At 53.7% G+C, this 16698-nt stretch overlaps 1 protein-coding gene across 3 annotated transcripts; it reads right to left on the reverse strand.

Annotated features, from left to right (window-relative positions):
• Positions 1–72: 72 nt before the first annotated feature.
• Positions 73–13704, reverse strand: Eps8l1 (EPS8 like 1). 3 transcript variants are annotated; one of them, XM_008846679.2, is made up of 20 exons: positions 13671–13704; positions 12998–13053; positions 10527–10567; positions 10338–10396; positions 8941–9102; positions 8521–8670; positions 8076–8158; positions 7463–7718; positions 7052–7178; positions 6786–6874; positions 6622–6696; positions 6383–6531; positions 4965–5106; positions 4851–4879; positions 1833–1962; positions 1624–1755; positions 1369–1474; positions 1011–1185; positions 569–701; positions 73–478 (listed from the first exon to the last, which is right to left on the reverse strand). In XM_008846679.2, exons 2-20 carry the CDS (start codon positions 13012–13014, stop codon positions 392–394), a joined length of 2142 nt encoding a protein of 713 aa, XP_008844901.1. In that variant the 5' UTR covers positions 13015–13053; positions 13671–13704; the 3' UTR covers positions 73–391. The 3 variants fall into 3 exon arrangements, 2 of the variants coding, with proteins under 2 accessions (XP_008844901.1, XP_017657023.1); XM_017801534.1 differs by lacking the exon at positions 13671–13704 and adding an exon at positions 13620–13648; XR_003851656.1 differs by lacking the exon at positions 1011–1185.
• Between the last annotated feature and the right edge of the window lie 2994 nt (positions 13705–16698).

Genomic DNA, 16698 nt, shown 5'->3' on the forward strand with positions numbered 1-16698 from the left:
AAGGTGGGGGCACCTCCCAGATTCCTGGACTCCCTGGTAGTTGGCTAGAGAGAGACAGCAGGTGACAAGGCCTGCCAAGAGGAGGCTGTTTATAGACCCGCAGCATATCACAATGCACAGGGCTCTACTGCGCTCTCTCCGCTGTCTACTCGTCAGTTGCTTCTCAGCTCTGCCCCCCTCCCCATTCCCACAAGTCCGAGGTCCTTAAGGAGGGATTCCCGGTGGTACTGTCCTGTTCAGTTGGCCCGTTAGGATCGGGAGGAGACCAGGGTGGGCGATCCTTCAGGGGATCTACTGCCACTCGTGATAGGGAGGAGTCTGGCGTCTGTTGTCCCACTGGACATGGGGAACTCCGCTGTCTCAGCACTTTTGGTGAAGGAGCCAAGAAGGGTCAAATGACTTCTGTTGTAGTCTCGCCTTCCACTTTCTTCTTTTGCTTCTCCATCACGGCCTCCAGCTCTGACACTTTCTCTTTGTCCTAGAGGGTGGGGTGGAAACCAGAACCTTGGTATCTGGAGTCCCTGGCGACCCCCGCCTGGTCCGGACCCAGGGATAGCAACCCGTTTACCTCCAGCAGCGCACGCTGCACGGTGACTTGGCTGTACACGCGTGCCCCTTCCTCGAGGCTCACTGCCCGAAACTCTTCCTTTTGCAGCGAGAAGAGCTGTGCACCCGTCAGCATGCCCAGCGCATCCACCGTCCTGAGCCAGACAGCAGGGGCCAATCACCGCTCAAACTCTCGGCCCCGCCAATCACATAACACCCATCTAGTTGCTTTTCCCAGGGGGTCGGGAGCACTCGGCGGCAGTCCAGGCCAGGAGTTTAGAAAGGGGGCGGGGCTTCCCTCTGCTCTCTAATTGGGGCCTGTCATTGGGCTTTGCGCCCAGACACTTTCACTCTGGACCAACCCCTGCTCTCCGTGGTGTCCACGCCCCTTAACCCCGGGGCCAATCTGAGCCTCGGCTCTCAGGGTCTCTAGCGCCTCTGCGAACTGGCTGGGCCCCACTCACCCGGAGCTAAAGCCCTTGGCCTGTAGCCAGGCACGGACGTCCGAGGCTTCAGAGCGCAGGCTGAGCTGCGGCTCTGTGGCGCGGGGCCCCAGGGCTGCCCGGCTGGGGCCCGAACGGCCCTGAGCCAGGCGCGCCTGCAGCTCCTCGTTGACACTGAGCATATGGGAGAATTTCTCTGCCGGAGAGGGAAACCGGGAAGGAAGTGCGCACTCAGGGCGAGGGGTCCTGGGGCCAGGGGGATCGGGAGCCTCTAGCATCCCCCAGGGTGGGTCTGGAGTCCATTTATTCTGGAGCCTGTTTTCCGGCCTGGAAAGCGAAGACAAGGACCGCTCTCTAGCCGGGGCACTCCATCACTCACCTTTCTCGCTGGGGTCCAAATTGTTGAGACTGTCACAGCTGTCCCAGTGGGGCCGCACCTGTGCAGGGGCTGGAGCAGGGGCGGGTGGGGGAGGAGTGCTGTTCTCCTAGGAGGAAATGAAGAGAGTCAGGGAGAGCACTCCAGCCACACTCCGCTCTTTACATCAGTGCCTTCCGCACTTGATTTTCCTGGCCCTTATCCCCAGGATCTGTTCCCCATTTCTCCCTGAAGGCAGAAGGGTTCGCCCTGACTCACCAGGCTTATGGCAGGGCTTTGGCTGCGGCCCACCTGAGGTCCAGGGTGGGGTGTTAGGATATTATAGGGTACATAGCCCTCTTGTCCCCCTTGGTCCCTAACCTTCCACCACTTCCGCTTGTCATCCAGGACCTAGGTAGCGTATAAGGAGAAACTTCAGGATCTGGTTCTGCACCTAGGGCTGGAATGACTTATTCCCCAACTTCTACCTCCAGCACGTCTCGTTGCTTGACCGACAGCTCGCTGCTATTTCGGGCCTGGAAATCATAATTACACAGGACCCACTTGCCCGCTCTCTCTTCTAGCTGGGGCTCAGCTTCCAGATCTGGATCTTGATGACTGGGAAGAATCAGGAGAGTTGATGATGAGGAACTAGCCGCGCCTTGCTGGTATGGGCTATAGGGTGCTGGCATGAGGTAGGGTTAGAGCCAAGCAAGGGGCTAGGTTAATATGTTAATACAGACGTAGGTGGAGTCCAACTTGAATATAGTCTGCTCCTTCCTTTGCCTGGCGCTGTGCAGTAAACATGTGATAGGGGCACTATCATCACTAATTATTTTTGGATGTTCTTTGAGGGTATTGGGGATTGAACTCAGGGCCTTGTGCATGCACAAAAATGCTTTACCACTGAGTTACATCCCCAGCCCCTCACATGCATTTTATAAGCAAGGGCAGCGATACTCAGAACACATAAGTAGAAACAGCAGCTGTTTGCTGAGCAGCAGCTAACACTGGTGTAGTGTTGTGTGCCCTTTGCTGTTCAAAGTCTTACTTATTGTTGTAGTTGATGATTCTCCTGGAGATCCTTGGTAGTTCCATGAATTTGGACCCTGCTTAGTTCCTTCCTGCTCCAGAGACCTCATTCCCACAACGCCCCCCAACACCTTTTTTTTTTTGTGGTACTAAGGATTGAATCTAAAATCTTGTGTTTGGTAGGCAGGTGATATGCCACTGACCCATGCCTCTGTCATTCACTGGTGGTAGTTCCATGAATTTGGACCCTGCTTAGTTCCTTCCTGCTCCAGAGACCTCTTCCCCCCAACGCCCCCCAACACCTTTTTTTTTTGTGGTACTAAGGATTGAATCTAAAATCTTGTGTTTGGTAGGCAGGTGATATGCCACTGACCCATGCCTCTGTCATTCACTGGTGGATTCTACGTAAGTTTTTTTCCGGCTGAGCTACACTTCAGCCCCTCTCTGGTGGATTCTAGGAGAGGGTTCTACAACTAAGCCATGCACCCAGCCCTTCAGTGCTGGGCAAGCACTTTACCATGGAGTCATACTAACCCCTCACTGCTGGATTCTAGGCAATTGCTCTACTGCTGAGCCACACCCCAGTTCTTCACTGATGGATTCTTGTTTGTTAGTTTGAGACAGAGTCTCCCTGTAGCCCCAGGGGGCCTGGATCTTGCTATGTAGACCAGACATCCTCTTGCCTTCCAAGTGCTGGGATTAAAGGTGTTTATCACCATGCCCAACTTTTTTTCTTTTTTTCTTTTCTTGACAAGTTCTCTACCACTGAGCTATTTTTTTCTTCTAGTCAAGCCTTCTTTTTATTTTTTTATTTTGAGGCAGGGCTTTGCTGAGTTGCTGGGGCTGGCCTTAAGCTCATTTTGTAGTCCAGGCAGGCCTTGAACTTAAAAAAATATTTTTATTAGCTTTTATTTTGTGTGTATGAGTGTTTTGCCTGTATGTATGTGTGTACTCATGTGCAATGCCCGAGGAGACCAGAAGAGGGCATTGGATCCCCTAGAACTAGAATTAAAGATGGTTATTAGCTACCATGTGGGTGCTGGGAACCCAACCCAGGTCCTCTTCAAGAGTAACCAGTGCTCTTGACCACTGAGCCATCTCTCCAGCCCTAGGCCTTGAACTTTGATCCTCCCGCCTCATGTTTCTGAGTAGCTGGGTTACAAGCCTGCAACACCACAGCCCAGCTATTATTTCCCTTTTCACGGAGAAAACTGAGGCACAGTGATGTGAAGGTCAGGGAGCAAGAGAGGGGTCTAAGTGTGCTGGCCCCAGGCACTCTTTATCAGGGGGCCTCATGCAGCTGAATTTGAACTCAAGCTGTGCCTGTCTTGAGCTCTTTACAAGCTCCTTATGGCATCAGAGATATCTTGCACCTCCAGGCAAAGAACATGCAACTAGAGAAGGGGGGTGAAAAGCTGGAGGTGATCCCAAGACTCCAAGCATGCGGGCAGAGGAGAGAGTCCTGCAACACCATGCAGCTTGGGGGACAGTTGGCTCTGACCCCCAAGACACACCTCATCCCGATCAGGCCTACCTGTGCAAGGGAGAGGGGGGGTCTTCAGGGCTGCGGCGCCCCCTGTGTGGGGCTGGCAGCTCCCAGTATGCTGTCCTTGCCGAGACCCTTGGTCTGGGCCCTCACCCAGACCCCCACTCATCTTCCCCCACTTCTTCACTGGTTTCTTTCCTTCTCAACCGCCATCCACTCCCTCCACTGTGCCCCCAGTTTGCCCAAGGACCCTAGAGTTGTGACCCTTCTTCACCACCTTCCACTGGGCCTGCACCCCACAGCTTGGTAGAACCATAAATTTAGACCCCGAGGTCTTTCCTTTCCAGTCATCTAGGCACTCCTTTTAGTAACGACAGCATCCTCCCAGTTTGCTCCCAGCCAGGATTATTTCTTTAAAGCCTTTGGAAGCCAGAAATCCTGCCTCTCTTGAGGGCCCAGAGATTCCAGCACTTCCTGACTTTTCCTCAAACTTGTCCCCAACCTCTTGAAGTCCCAAGCTTGCTTTTGAGTCTTCAGGATCCCTAGTGCCAGACCTGAATTCTTCGTACTTGTAATTCCCCAGCCTCTTCTCCCGAACGCTCAGAGCTCTGTGCTCTGAGAACCCAGGTGAGGTGCTTTCTCAGGTCGGTAAAACCAAACTGGGCTCTTCCGGCCTTTGGAGGACCCCGGGATCCTAGCCCTTAGACATACCCACCCCCAGTCCCTTCCTCTTGTATCTTCAGGAATCTAAACCTCCGTTCCCTCCTCCCTTGGACCCAGAAATCTGGGCTCCACCCGCTCCCTCCCAGCTCCTCCCCCCTGTCCCAGCCCCGGCCCCGCCTCCTCACCACCGCACCCACCTGCGAAGAGCCGGGAAGGCAGAGGAAAAAAGGACCAGGAAAAAAAGGGGAGGGGCAGAGTCAGCGCCGGGTGACCCCGGGACTCAGTCCTCGCACACCTCCCTGGCCACCCTGCAGCGGACACTCACCCATTGACAGCGACCTGGGGGGCGCTTTGCTGCGGGAAGTAAGAGTGCTTGGGGTCAGGCAAGCTGCACCTGGGGCTCCCCTGTCGTGTCGTTCGTGGGGAGCCCCTGGCTCACCTGCCTGCGCCGCCGCTCGTGTTGTAGTTGTTTTTCCACCGGGTCCTCCCAGGCGCGGCCCTGCGGGTCAGTGGCGGGAGGCTCCCAACCGCTGCAGAACTCCGGACTGTATGGAGAACCTTCCTCCGGGGGCAGCTCCACCCTGTGGTCAGAGACTCGGGTGATAGTTCAGCCCCACTGAGTCCCGGTTCACAAAATTTCTCTTCCGCGGTAAGCTTGGCTCTGTCTCCAGGATTCTTAACACCAGCCCTTTCCGCCAAGCCTTACCGCTCTCCTAAGCCCCAGTTATGTTTCCAAACACATTAATTCCACTCCAGTGCCTCCCCCAGCCTTTGATGTCTCTTCTGGCTGACCTGAAACTCAGAGATGCACCTGCCTCTGCCTCCCCAGTGCTGAGATTAAAGGCATGCGCCACCACACCCACGTTCTAGCCACCGTTTAAAAAATATTTATTACTGTGTATGAGTGTGTGTGTGTGTGTGCGCGCGCGCGCGTGTGCGCGCGCGCACACACGTGGATGTCATAGGTCAATTTTGTGGAGTCTGATTCTCTTCAAAATCTTTAAAACATGGATTCTGGGGAATGAATTCAGGTTGTCAGGCTTGTATGGCAAGTACCTTTAGCCATCTTGAGCCCCCTCACCCCGCCTTTTATTGACAGGGTCTTACTTAGCCCAGGCTGGCCTTAAACTCACTCAGTAATGAAGGATGATCTTGAACTTCCGATCCTCCTGCTACCACTTCTCAAGCTCTGGGATCGTAGGTGTGCGCCCTCAAGCCCATCCATTGGCTAAGGTAACTGCTTAGATGAGTCCCCCCTGCCTTTCACCCACTGGGAGTCTTGGGCTCTACCCCAAAGCCTCCAAGTACAGACTCCATCTCAATTTATAGGCCACACCTCCCATAAGCCCTGCGGGTCACAGCTTCCGTAAGCCCCGCCTCAGCCTTGTAGCTGAGTCCCATTCACCTAAGCACCCTCTCCCCTTACCTCCAGTTTCCAAAGCCCTACCTTTTGTTCCAATCCGAGTGTCTAGTTAGATCAAAAACCTCTCCTTCATGCTAATTTCTAGACTTAAAATTAATTTATGTGCATAAATGTTTTGCCTGCATGTATGTAAGTGTACCACGTGTGCACAGTGCCCACAGAAGAGGGGATCGGATCCCTTGGGATTGCATGGTCCTTAGCCGCCATGAGAACCCTGGTCCTCTGCAAGAGCAGCCAGTGCTCTTAATCCCTGAGCCATCTCTCCAGCCCCAATTCCAAACCTTTCCTCCAATTGAATCCAGACATTTTATCCTAAGTCTCGTCCCCTCCTTTTATTTAGCCCCACCCGGCAAGATAAGCCCCACCTCCAACCATCCCTAGCCCTGCCTTCTTTCCAACCCTCACAGCGTTTGCCCTTCAGCTCCGCTTCTCACCCTGGGCGGGTCCAGGAGTCCCCCAGCGAGATCCAGAGCGCATTTTCACGAGGCGTAACATTGTCCCGCAGAAGCGCCACGGCCTCCGACGTCAGGTGCGGCCGTCGCACGCTGCTCGCCAACTCAGGGCCGCCAGAAGTGTTCACAATCTACCAGGCCAACATACCGTTAGACATTTTGAAGTCTAATCCCAATCCCTCCGCAGCAGAGGCGACCTGGGGGCTGGGAGTGGGTCTCACCATCTGCAGAGGTCCGAAAAGAAAGTGTAACAGCTCTGGAGAGGAGGGGTTGGCGATGTTGCCACGCAACCGAGCCTGGAGCGGGATGCACGGATGATGGATGATAGTTCGGGGTCATAGTTCCCCTCGCCCCACCCCCAAGCCGGCGATGGTCGCGTCCTCACCAGCAGACTGAAGGCATACTTGATCTTCTGAAGCACGTCGGTGTATTCAGCCTCGGTGGGAGGCTTGGCCCGCAGGGTCAGTAGGCCCTCTGTAGACGGGGTTGGGAGTGGGGTGGGTGGGTGGACGGGGGGGGGAGGGAGTTGGGGGGGGACACAGGGGCAGCATTAGAAAGGCTTAGACACCCAGACAGATGGTGGTGGGAGCCCCCGGGGACGGTGGGCATTTGGGAGTCATCCAGGACTGGAGTGCGCTCTGGAGCCCCTACCCCCAGCAGCTCGGCGTCGCGTCCTGCGGCCGCGCTCCCGGTGCTCTAGCACGCGGGCAGCCTCTGCTGACTTCTGCAGCCTGGATACAAAGCTCTCCACGTCGTCGAACACGTGGTTCAGGATATCCTGCGGGACGGAGCAGTGGCGCGCGTGGAGCTGAGTCTCAAACCCTGATCTAGGTCCTGGCCTTGACGCAGAGCTCCTGGACACGCCCCCATACCAGGACACGCCCACAACTGAAGCAGTGGGCGGGCTTATTCCTGACTGACCACGCCCCTAGAACTTTGCCGCACCCCCGAGCCGGTCGTATCCAGATCCCGGGTTACTGAACACCGCCCCCCACATCTGACTTGATAGACATGGAATGTCTCCCAAGCCGGTGGATCCACCCGTGGCCTCGCGGGGCTTACCACGTCCCGCTCCGCCTGCAGCCCGGCCAGCTCAGGGCCCCGCGGGCCCAGGTCCGGGGAGGTCGGGTCAGCGCCGCTCGCCGTGCATACCGGGCGGGGTCTCCCCGTTTCCTCCGGAATGGGTTCTACTTGGGATTTCCCGCGGCCCGCGGCCGGCTCCACGGTGCTGATCACCGCGCGGACCGACGGGCGACGCTGCAAGGGTGGCGTCTCCGCGGCGGGCGAGGCTCCACGTTGCAGCTCCTCCTGAGTGGCTCTGCGCAACAAGAAAGGGGAAACTGAGGGTGGGTATAAGAGACTTGAGACTGGAAGGAGTCAAACGTAGGCTGAACGTTTCATAGGTGAAAATCTGGTATGGTGAGGGGCGCGGGCCAGAGGAGAAACCATAGGACAGGCTATAAAGCACAGTCTTGCAGAGGGGTTAATCTAGTCTAGGAGGTATAGGTTAAGATCTGACTGCGGTTAGCTTGTGACTTCCATTCAACACCCGTTTTGCTCCAGGCTGTACGTATCAGCCCATTTCTCAGATGAGAAGACTGCGGTCCATAGAGTGGAGAAGAGGGTTCCCAGAGCGCTCTGCACCTGCCTCTTTCTCCTAGTCCAGCTGCCTCACCTGAGTGCAGCCTCCCTGCGTTCCCCGCGTCCGGAACGGTAGTTCTGTAAAGCCCCCTGGATGTCCTCTCGGATCAGCTCCGCCTGCCAATCATACTGTCAGATCACCGCCTCTCACGCCCCACCCACTGCGTGGTCCAGGCCACATCCCTGGCTTCAGCGCCCCGCCTCCGGCTGTTTTGGACCAACCCCATCGGCCCTCCTCGTTCTGCGTGCTCCCCGCGTCTTCCCTTCCCAGGTTCGGTTTGTTTCCCTGAGCATCCTAGCCCTTCGCCTGCATCCACATCCCGCCGTCACCTTCTGTCTTGGTCCAGAGTTCCACCTGTCCGCGAACCTTGCTCCTCCCAGAACCGCTTTCCTAAGTTAGGCCTCTCCCTTTTCCTTAAGCCCCGCCCCGAAACTAGAAGCCCGACTTGCCTCCGCCCCCTGGAGCCACGCCCACTCACCCCCAGGAGCAGGCCCTGGAAGAAATGCACATCCGGCTGTGCGCACTCGGGCTCTTGACACACCAGGAGCAGCAGCGAGCGGCTCCGGCCTCTGGGCATCACCGCGTCGCAGCGCACGATGGCACCAAGCGGATAGGATTCCAGTTCCTCCTGCCGGACGGGACCCCAGTGTAAACTGAGGTACAGACTTCCAGCCCTGATACTACTACATCAGTGCCCAGTAGGCGCAGGAGCTGGGGCAAGGCGACTGCCCGAGTTTAAGGGGATTAGAAACGGTGTTACTACTCCGTTTAACAGGTAAGGTTCCAAAAGACAGCTGAGACAGTTTGCCAAAGTTCCCAGGGGAAGGATGCTTAGGAGCTAGGATTCGCGCTCGGATCCCAGCCTGGTTACTCTTTCCACCCACGTGCCCCCTGGCACCTTGGAGACTGGGTCTAGCAGCGTGACATGGTCAGGTGACACCCTCAGTAGCATCTCCTGTGCCCAGACGCGGCCCTGGCTGTCCATGACGGCCAGCTTTCTGGAGGCGTCTTCCACCGTGTGCACACCATCCTCCTCCCCCAGGCAGAAGGTTACCAGGTGCTGTCAGGAGACAAAGAAAGTAATGAGTCTCAGATGATGCTAGACTGGTGCAAGGTGAGCTAAGAGCCTCTGGAGACAGACTTCCAACCAGCCTAGCCATACCGCCTCCAGGAAGCCTTCCTTCAGGAAGACTCCCTCAGTCCAGGCCAAAGCCTACCTACCCTAGACGTAGGATTCCAGACCCCAGCCCTTTCCCTTCAGACCTAGGGGTCCAAACCCCAGCCTCCTCCCTCAGAACCAGGAATCTAGACCTCAGCCTCCCTCAGACCTAGGGCTTCAGACCCCAGCCCTCCTCCCTCAGACCCAAGGGTTCAAACCCCAGCCTCCTCCCTCAGACCCAGGGATCCAGACCTCAGCCCTCCTCCTTCAGACCCAGGGGTCCGGACCCCAGCCTCCTCCCTCAGACCCAGAGGTCCAGACCCCAGCCCTCCTCCCTCAGACCCAAGGGTCCAGACCCCAGCCTCTTCCCTCAGACCCAGGGATCCAGACCTCAGCCCTCTTTCCTCAGACCAAGGGGTCCAGACCCCAGCCTCCTCCCTTAGACCCAGGGGTCCAGACCCCAGCCCTCCTTCCTCAGACCTAGGGGTCCCAAACCCAGTCCTCCTCCCTTAGACCTCGGATTCCAAGCCCTAGCCTCCTCTCTTAGACCCAGGGGTCCAGACCTCAGTCTTCCCCCTTCAGACACAGGTGTCCAGACCCCAGACCTCCTCCCTGAGACCCAGGAATCCAGACTTTGCCTCCTCCCTTAAACTCAGGGCTCCAGGCCCTGGCACTCCTCCCTCAGACCAGGAATCCTAAAAATAGCCCCTGAGCTCACCAAGCCTCTTTTAGTGACTGGGACTTGGAGAAGGGTCTTCTCACTAAGACTAGAGGCCCCTCAAGGGCAGGAAAAGGTAAGGATTGTATCTAGTTCCCTTAAGTGCCTCCTCTCCTTGGTGTTAAAGCATACTGCACTCTTTGCTGGGGTCTCTGGAGCCTGTCTTACAGAATCATGGCTGATTTGGCCCTGCATGCAGCCCAGAGGATACATAGAGTCCACAGATGTGATGGAGCTGAGATCCTTGGCTTTCTGTCAACCCCTGAGGCAATGGGGCAGGGGAGTCCACAGGGAGGGAAGGGCTGAGTTTCCTAAAGTCTTTTCTGCTTGATGGCTGGGCTGTTTTCGAAATCCCTGTCACCCCAGGTATACTTCTCCCCCATGAAACTCTCTGGGGAAACACAGACCCGGGACTCACATTGACATGATACTGAGACACATCAGCCATAACCACAGTGGAGTAACGCTTCCTCTGCTCTGGGGGAGAAGAGGGGACAAAGATTGAATTTAGGAGTCAGACCCCAGCCTCCTTCCTCAGACCCAGGCTCCAGCCTCTAGCTCCACTTCCCCATACTCTTATTCTCTGTCCCGTTCCACCGAAGCTCACCATAGATAGACTTGGCACTTGGCTTGGGTGCTGCTTCAGGGCTGGTGAAGGGTTAAAAAAAGAAAAAAAGAATGAGAGGGATTTGGGGAGGTAGAGAGGTAGAGATAGATCCTGTAGGAAAGCCAAAGCGGTAAGGACTTCATTGTGATGGTAATGAGGAGCCATGGAAGGTTCAAGCAGGGTAGAGCAGGGCCTATGCTTGTATTTAAGATGGTGCAATGTGGTAATGCGGGGTGGGGGCAAAGATCTCTACAACACACAGTCCTGGGTTCAAGTCTTCTCTTTTTTAATTAATAAAATTTTTGTTTTTGCTTTTGGGGGGGTTGGGCAGAGGGAGGAGAGAATCTCCCTGTAGCCAGAGCTGGCCTGGAACTCACTACGTAGACAGGCTGGCCTCTGTCTCACAGAGATCCACTTGCTGCTGCTTCCCAAGTGCTGGGATTAAAGGTGTGCACCAGATTGTTTTTGCTTTTCTGAGACAGGGTCTTATGTAGCCTAAGCTGGCCTTGAAATTACTGTGTAGCTGAAGATGGCTTGACAGTCTAGTCCTATTGCCTCTAGCTCCCAAGTGCTGGGGTTATAGGCATGGACCCCCACGCCCAACTCATGATTTGAGTCTTCAGTGCTGCTTCCTGGTCATAAGACTGTGGTCAGATGGGGCCCGGCAGTTATCTCAGCAGTTAAGAGCACATGTTGCTCTTCCAGAGGACCTGAGCTTGGTTCCTAGCACCCACATCAGGTCGATTACAGTCACTTGTAACTCTAGCTCCAGGGGATCTGATGCCCTCTTTTGGCTCCTGGGGGCACCTGCACACATGTGGCATACACACACACACACACATACATGCACACATATAAGACCATAGAGAGACTCTGGTGTAGTTACTGCACACTTGTCTTCCCTGTACTCAGGAGGCAGAGACAGGAGGATCTCCATAAGTTTGAGGCTAGCCAGGGCTACATAGTGAGACTGTGTCTCAAAACAAAAAACAAGAACAAGATCCTGTAAACAAAATGAAACAAACAAACAAGACCCTGGGGCTAGAGAGATGGCTCAGCAGTTCAGAACACTTCCTGTTCTTGCAGAGAACTCAAGTTCAGTTCCCAGCACCCATATGGAAGTTAACAACCACCTGTAACTTAATCTCTAGGGGATCTGACCCTCTCTTCTGGTCTCTGAGGGCACCTGCACATGTGTGGCATACACTCATACAGATGCATATAAATAAATAAAAATAAATATAAATCTTTCAAAATAAATCCCACAAGACCCTGATGAGGAGATTTAATCTCTCCTACCTCAGTTTCTCTTTCAGCACATATATGTTACATACATACAATATATATTACATACATATAGCATATGTACAACACACATGCATATATACAACATAGATACATATACACAATATACCGCATCTATTTGGTGAAGCTGTGGACAGATCCAACCCAGTAAGGCAGATGAAGTGTTTGTCAATAATAATTATTATTCTGACTATGACGACACGCAGGGCTTAGCACATAGCTATTGCTCAATAAACGGGAATTGAAGTAGTCAGGGAATTATCTCCTCCTCCTCCCACCAGTGGGTCAGGCTCTTCCCAGCCAAATCCTTCTCTGTCTTTTCCTGCCCCTGGTCTCCTCTTAGAGTCACAAACTGCAATAATTCTTTTTCGTTGAGACAAAGTCTCATGTAGCCTAGGCTGACCCTAAAAGTTACTATGTATGCCAGGATGACCTTGAACTCCTCATCCTCCTGCCTCTACATCCCAAGTGCTGGGATTATAGGTGTACGCCACCATGCCTGGTTTAGGTGGTGCTGAGGACCGAACCCAGGGCTTCATATACGCCAGGCAAACATTCTACTAACTAAGCTACATTCCCAGCCCCTGTAGTTGTTAAAATTCTCATTTCCACCAAAATAGCAGTGGCTCAGAGATAAGCAGCTGCGGTTGAGGTTGAGGGGAAGTGAGAAACCTTCTTAGCCAGACTCCTGCCCTTTAGCCTGATCCTGCCTGTCAGATGTCCCCACATTTGGATTACCTCTGGGCTGGAGAGCTCACTACCGCCTCTGCCTTCATTCAATTCATCTTCGTGTCTTTCTCTTTGCTCCCTCTGGGAGATCTGAGCCTTGATTTTCTTGTAAAGGGTCAACGTTAAATATCGATATGACAAGCACAGGGTAGTTCGGAGTGCCTGCTGAGGGGTCAGTCTGCTAGGTCTTGTGCCTGTGTGAGTCTGTCAACTCTCCAAACTGTCCCTCCTTCACAGTGGAGGGGCTGGGGTTGCAGGAAGTGGCGTGGCCCTGACAAAGTCTCACCACGGAGGAGAATGCCCATTCATAACTGAACCCCATCTGACTGCACCTAGCCACAGGCTGGGCAGGGAGGAGAGCCTGGGCTGTGGAAACAGGATCTACAGGTGTGGGGGAAGGGTGGAGGGGCTACAGCCTGGAGGACAGGGGCACTTACCCTGTGGTGGTACTCATGGTGGTGAAATGGGGAGCTCTTGTCCACCAGAAGGTGCCCTGGGAACCAACAAAAGTGTGAGCCTCTGACTTAGCTTCAGGAACATGATCCTGACACAGCTCTCCTCCCTCAGACCCAGGAGTCCAGGCCTCCGTCCTCCTCCTCCCATGGACCCAGAGGTCCAGGCCCTAGCCCTCTTCCCTCAGACCCAGGTGTCCAGACCCCAGGCCTCCTCCCTCAGGCTCAGGGCTCCAGGCCCCAGTCTCCTCCCTCAGATCCAGGTGCCCGGACCCCAGCTCATTTCCCTCAGACTCAGGGCTCCAGACCTGAGCCCTCCTCCTCCCATGGACCCAGAGGTCCAAGCCCCAGCTCTCCTCCCTCAGACTCAAGGCTCCAGGCCCCGGCCCTCCTCCCTTGAACCCAGGAATCTGGACTCCAGCCCTCCTCCCTCAGACCCAGGCGTCCAGACCCAGCCCTCCTCCCTCAGACCCAGGAGTCCAGGCCCAGCCCTCCTCCCTCAGACCCAGGGGTCCAGACCCCAGTCCTCCTCCCTCAGACCCAGGGGTCCAGGCCACAGCCCTCCTCCCTCAGACCCAGGGGCCCAGACCCCAGCCTCCTCCCTCACACTGGGTTCCTGCCTGGCTGCTGGCCTCTCCCTGGGTCCAGGCCTCCTCACCTGCCTGCCAGCTCTGCCTGGCTCTCAGCCTTCAGCTCTCTCCCTTGTAGTCTGGGCTCCTCCTTCTGCCTCCTCCCAGGCCTTGTGGCTTCTGCATACCTGAGCACTCACCTGGCACTGCTGGCCCAAGGTGGCCTGGGGGCGGGGCTGGCACACAGTCTGTAATGTGTGTGTATGTGTGTGTGGGTGCTAGATTGGCTGTAGAGGAGCCGGGAAATTATGTGTGTCCGTTGTAGCAACAAAATAATAACAACAATTTGCTGTCACACTTGTCATGAGTATGGAGTGTTAAAGCTCCTCCTTAAATACTTCTTGGAGTCCTCCTCTGCACTGAGGGTGTGGGTGGAGGTTGGATTTCTACTTGACTGATGAGGAAGTTAGGTGTGGAGTGGTTAGGCCACTTGTTCACACAGCTGGGTCACCAGGAGAGCGTGGAAGAGGTGATCAACACTGCTGACTGTCTCCAGCCTGGCCCTGAGTACACCTTTTGTCCATGGTTGCTCTTTCCCTGGACTCTGGACCCCTCCTGTCCTCTTTGTCTTCCTTTGGAAATTTCTGTCAGTCGCTCTTCAATCTGTGGAGCTGAGGGATAAGATCTCTTTCTCTCTCTCTCTCTCTCTCTCTCTCTCTCTCTCTCTCTCTCTCATTATACTTTACACAAAACGGAATGTGGTGGCCCACTCTTGTAACCCTTGAGCTTGGAGACCGAGATTGAGGCAGGAGGACTGTGTTGAGTTTGAGGCCAGCCTGGGCTATGTAGTGAGTTTCAGGCTAGCCTGAGTTATATTGTGAGACCCTGTCTCAAACAAAACAGAACAAAACAGTTGGTCCAGTGCTTGCCTAACACACAGGAAGCCCTCAGCCAAACCCCAGCATTACATAAACTGGTCACGGTGGTGCACACCAGCAATCCCAGTACTTGGGAGATGGAGGCAGGATTGTTACTAAGTTATACATATTATTTCTTTCCAAAACTCGATGAGGTACCTGTGTCTTTATAGAGATGAGGAAACTGAGGCCCAGAATATTAAGAGACTTGCCCAACACTATTGATAATAGTAGAGTTATGGAATCAACGTAGGTGCCTGTCAATGGTTGACTGAGTAAGGAAAATGTGGCATACACACGCAATGGAATACTATTCAGCCACAAAGAAGAAATGACATTTATAGGAAAATGAATGGAACTGGATATTATTATATTAAGCAAAATAACTGTTGATATTTATTTGTGTGTAAATGTGGGGTGTCCAACATGCCAATGTGTGCACATGGAGGTTAGAGGATAACTTGAAGGAATCGGTTCTCTCCTTCCATCATGTGGATCTCAGGGATCAAACTCAGGTCATCTGGCTTAACGGCAACCACCTTGACCCTCTGAACCATCTTGCCTGCCCATATGAGCTAGTTTCAGAAAGGTAAATACCATTTCCTCTTATTTGTGAAATCTATAGTAAAAGATTGATAAAAGAAAGGCCTAGCATGGTAGTGCATGCTTGTAATCCCAATACATGGTGGGGGTGGTGGTGGTGGAGGTAGGAGGATCAGGAAGGCCAGCCTTGGCTACATAGTGAGTTTGAGGCTAGCCTGGGCTACAATGAGACTCAATCTCAAAAAACAACAAAAAAGGCATGAAAGTAGAAGAAGGGAGAGCAGTGGTGAGGGGGGAGGGGGTGGGGCAGGAAGATTAAAAGAAGGTGAACATGAATAGGATTAAAGTACATTATACACACTTATGAAAACATCATAATGAAACACTGTGGGCACTGCAGGTCATGGGCACACTTACACACATCCAGGCAGATATACTCATACATATAAAACAGTAAATAAAAATTTAAAAAGAAAGGTAAGAAATAAGTGCTGTAATTTAAAATCTGTGATCAGCCAGGCCTCTCCAAGCAGGTGTCACTCAAAGCGAAGACCTGGAGTGGGTGAGGCATGACGCTATTAGGAGAAAGAGCAGTGAGTACAAAGGCCCTGAGTGGAGTGGAGTTCAGAATTCAAGGAACAGCAGGAGAAACTGTGTACTTAAACAGTGATGGTGGCAGGGGAGAGCGAGGCCAGGTCAGAGCCGTGTCCCATACGGACTGTAACACAGAGGCCTTTATCCAAGAAGCCCGGAGCCACCAGCAGATTCTGAGCAGGCAAGACTGGGGCCAGGTATAGAGCAGGGTACCTGCATGATCCCAGGTGAGAAAGGATTGTGGGTAAGGTCAGGTGGGAACCACAGAACGGGGGAGGGTAAGAGGGATTGAGTCAGCCCCTGATCTGCTCTCCGGGTCGCAGGTTTCAAATCTGACATTCCACCTGCTAGCTGGTTATCAACTTAGACCAGTGTCTTTCTTACTAGTGTGTGTGTGTGTGTGTGTGTGTGTGTGCGCGTGTGTGCGTGCAGGTGCTCTAGCCCATGTGGGAACATGTTGAGGACTTCCTAAATTCTCCCTCTGTTTTGATTTATTTTTTATTTTATTTTTATTTATTTTTATTTTTTGGTCTTTTTGAGACAGGGTTTCCCTGTAGGTGTGCCACCACGCCAGGCTATTTTCTTATTTTTATGTGTATGAGTATATTGCCTGCATGCATGTAAGTGCACCCATATTGTGCAATGCCCAGGGTCAGAAGAGGGTGTTGGATCCCCTGGAACTGGAGTTATGAATGGTTGTTAGCTGCTATATGGGTGTTGGGAATTGAACCCAAGTCCTCTGCAAGAGCAGCCAGTGTTCTTAACTGGAGGAGCCACCTCTCCAGCCCTCTTCCCTTTCTTTTAAAAAATATTTATTTTATTTTTATTTGTGTGTCCCTGTGTGTATGTGTGCATGTGCACATGAGTGCCTTTGGAGGCTGGAAGAGAGCACTGGATCCCCTGGAGCTAGAATTCCAGGGGATTCTTCAGGGGATTCTTAGCAGTCGTGTGGGTGCTGGGAACTGAACTCAGGTCCTCTGCAAGAGCTACAAGTGCTCTTAACCATTGACCTCTTCTTTCCCTTTTCTGGGCTTCATTCTTCCCCAGAGCACTTGCATGTGTG

This window comes from Nannospalax galili, unplaced genomic scaffold (genome assembly GCF_000622305.1).
Source record: "Nannospalax galili isolate Female #2095 unplaced genomic scaffold, S.galili_v1.0 scaffold842, whole genome shotgun sequence".
NCBI lineage: Eukaryota > Metazoa > Chordata > Mammalia > Rodentia > Spalacidae > Nannospalax > Nannospalax galili.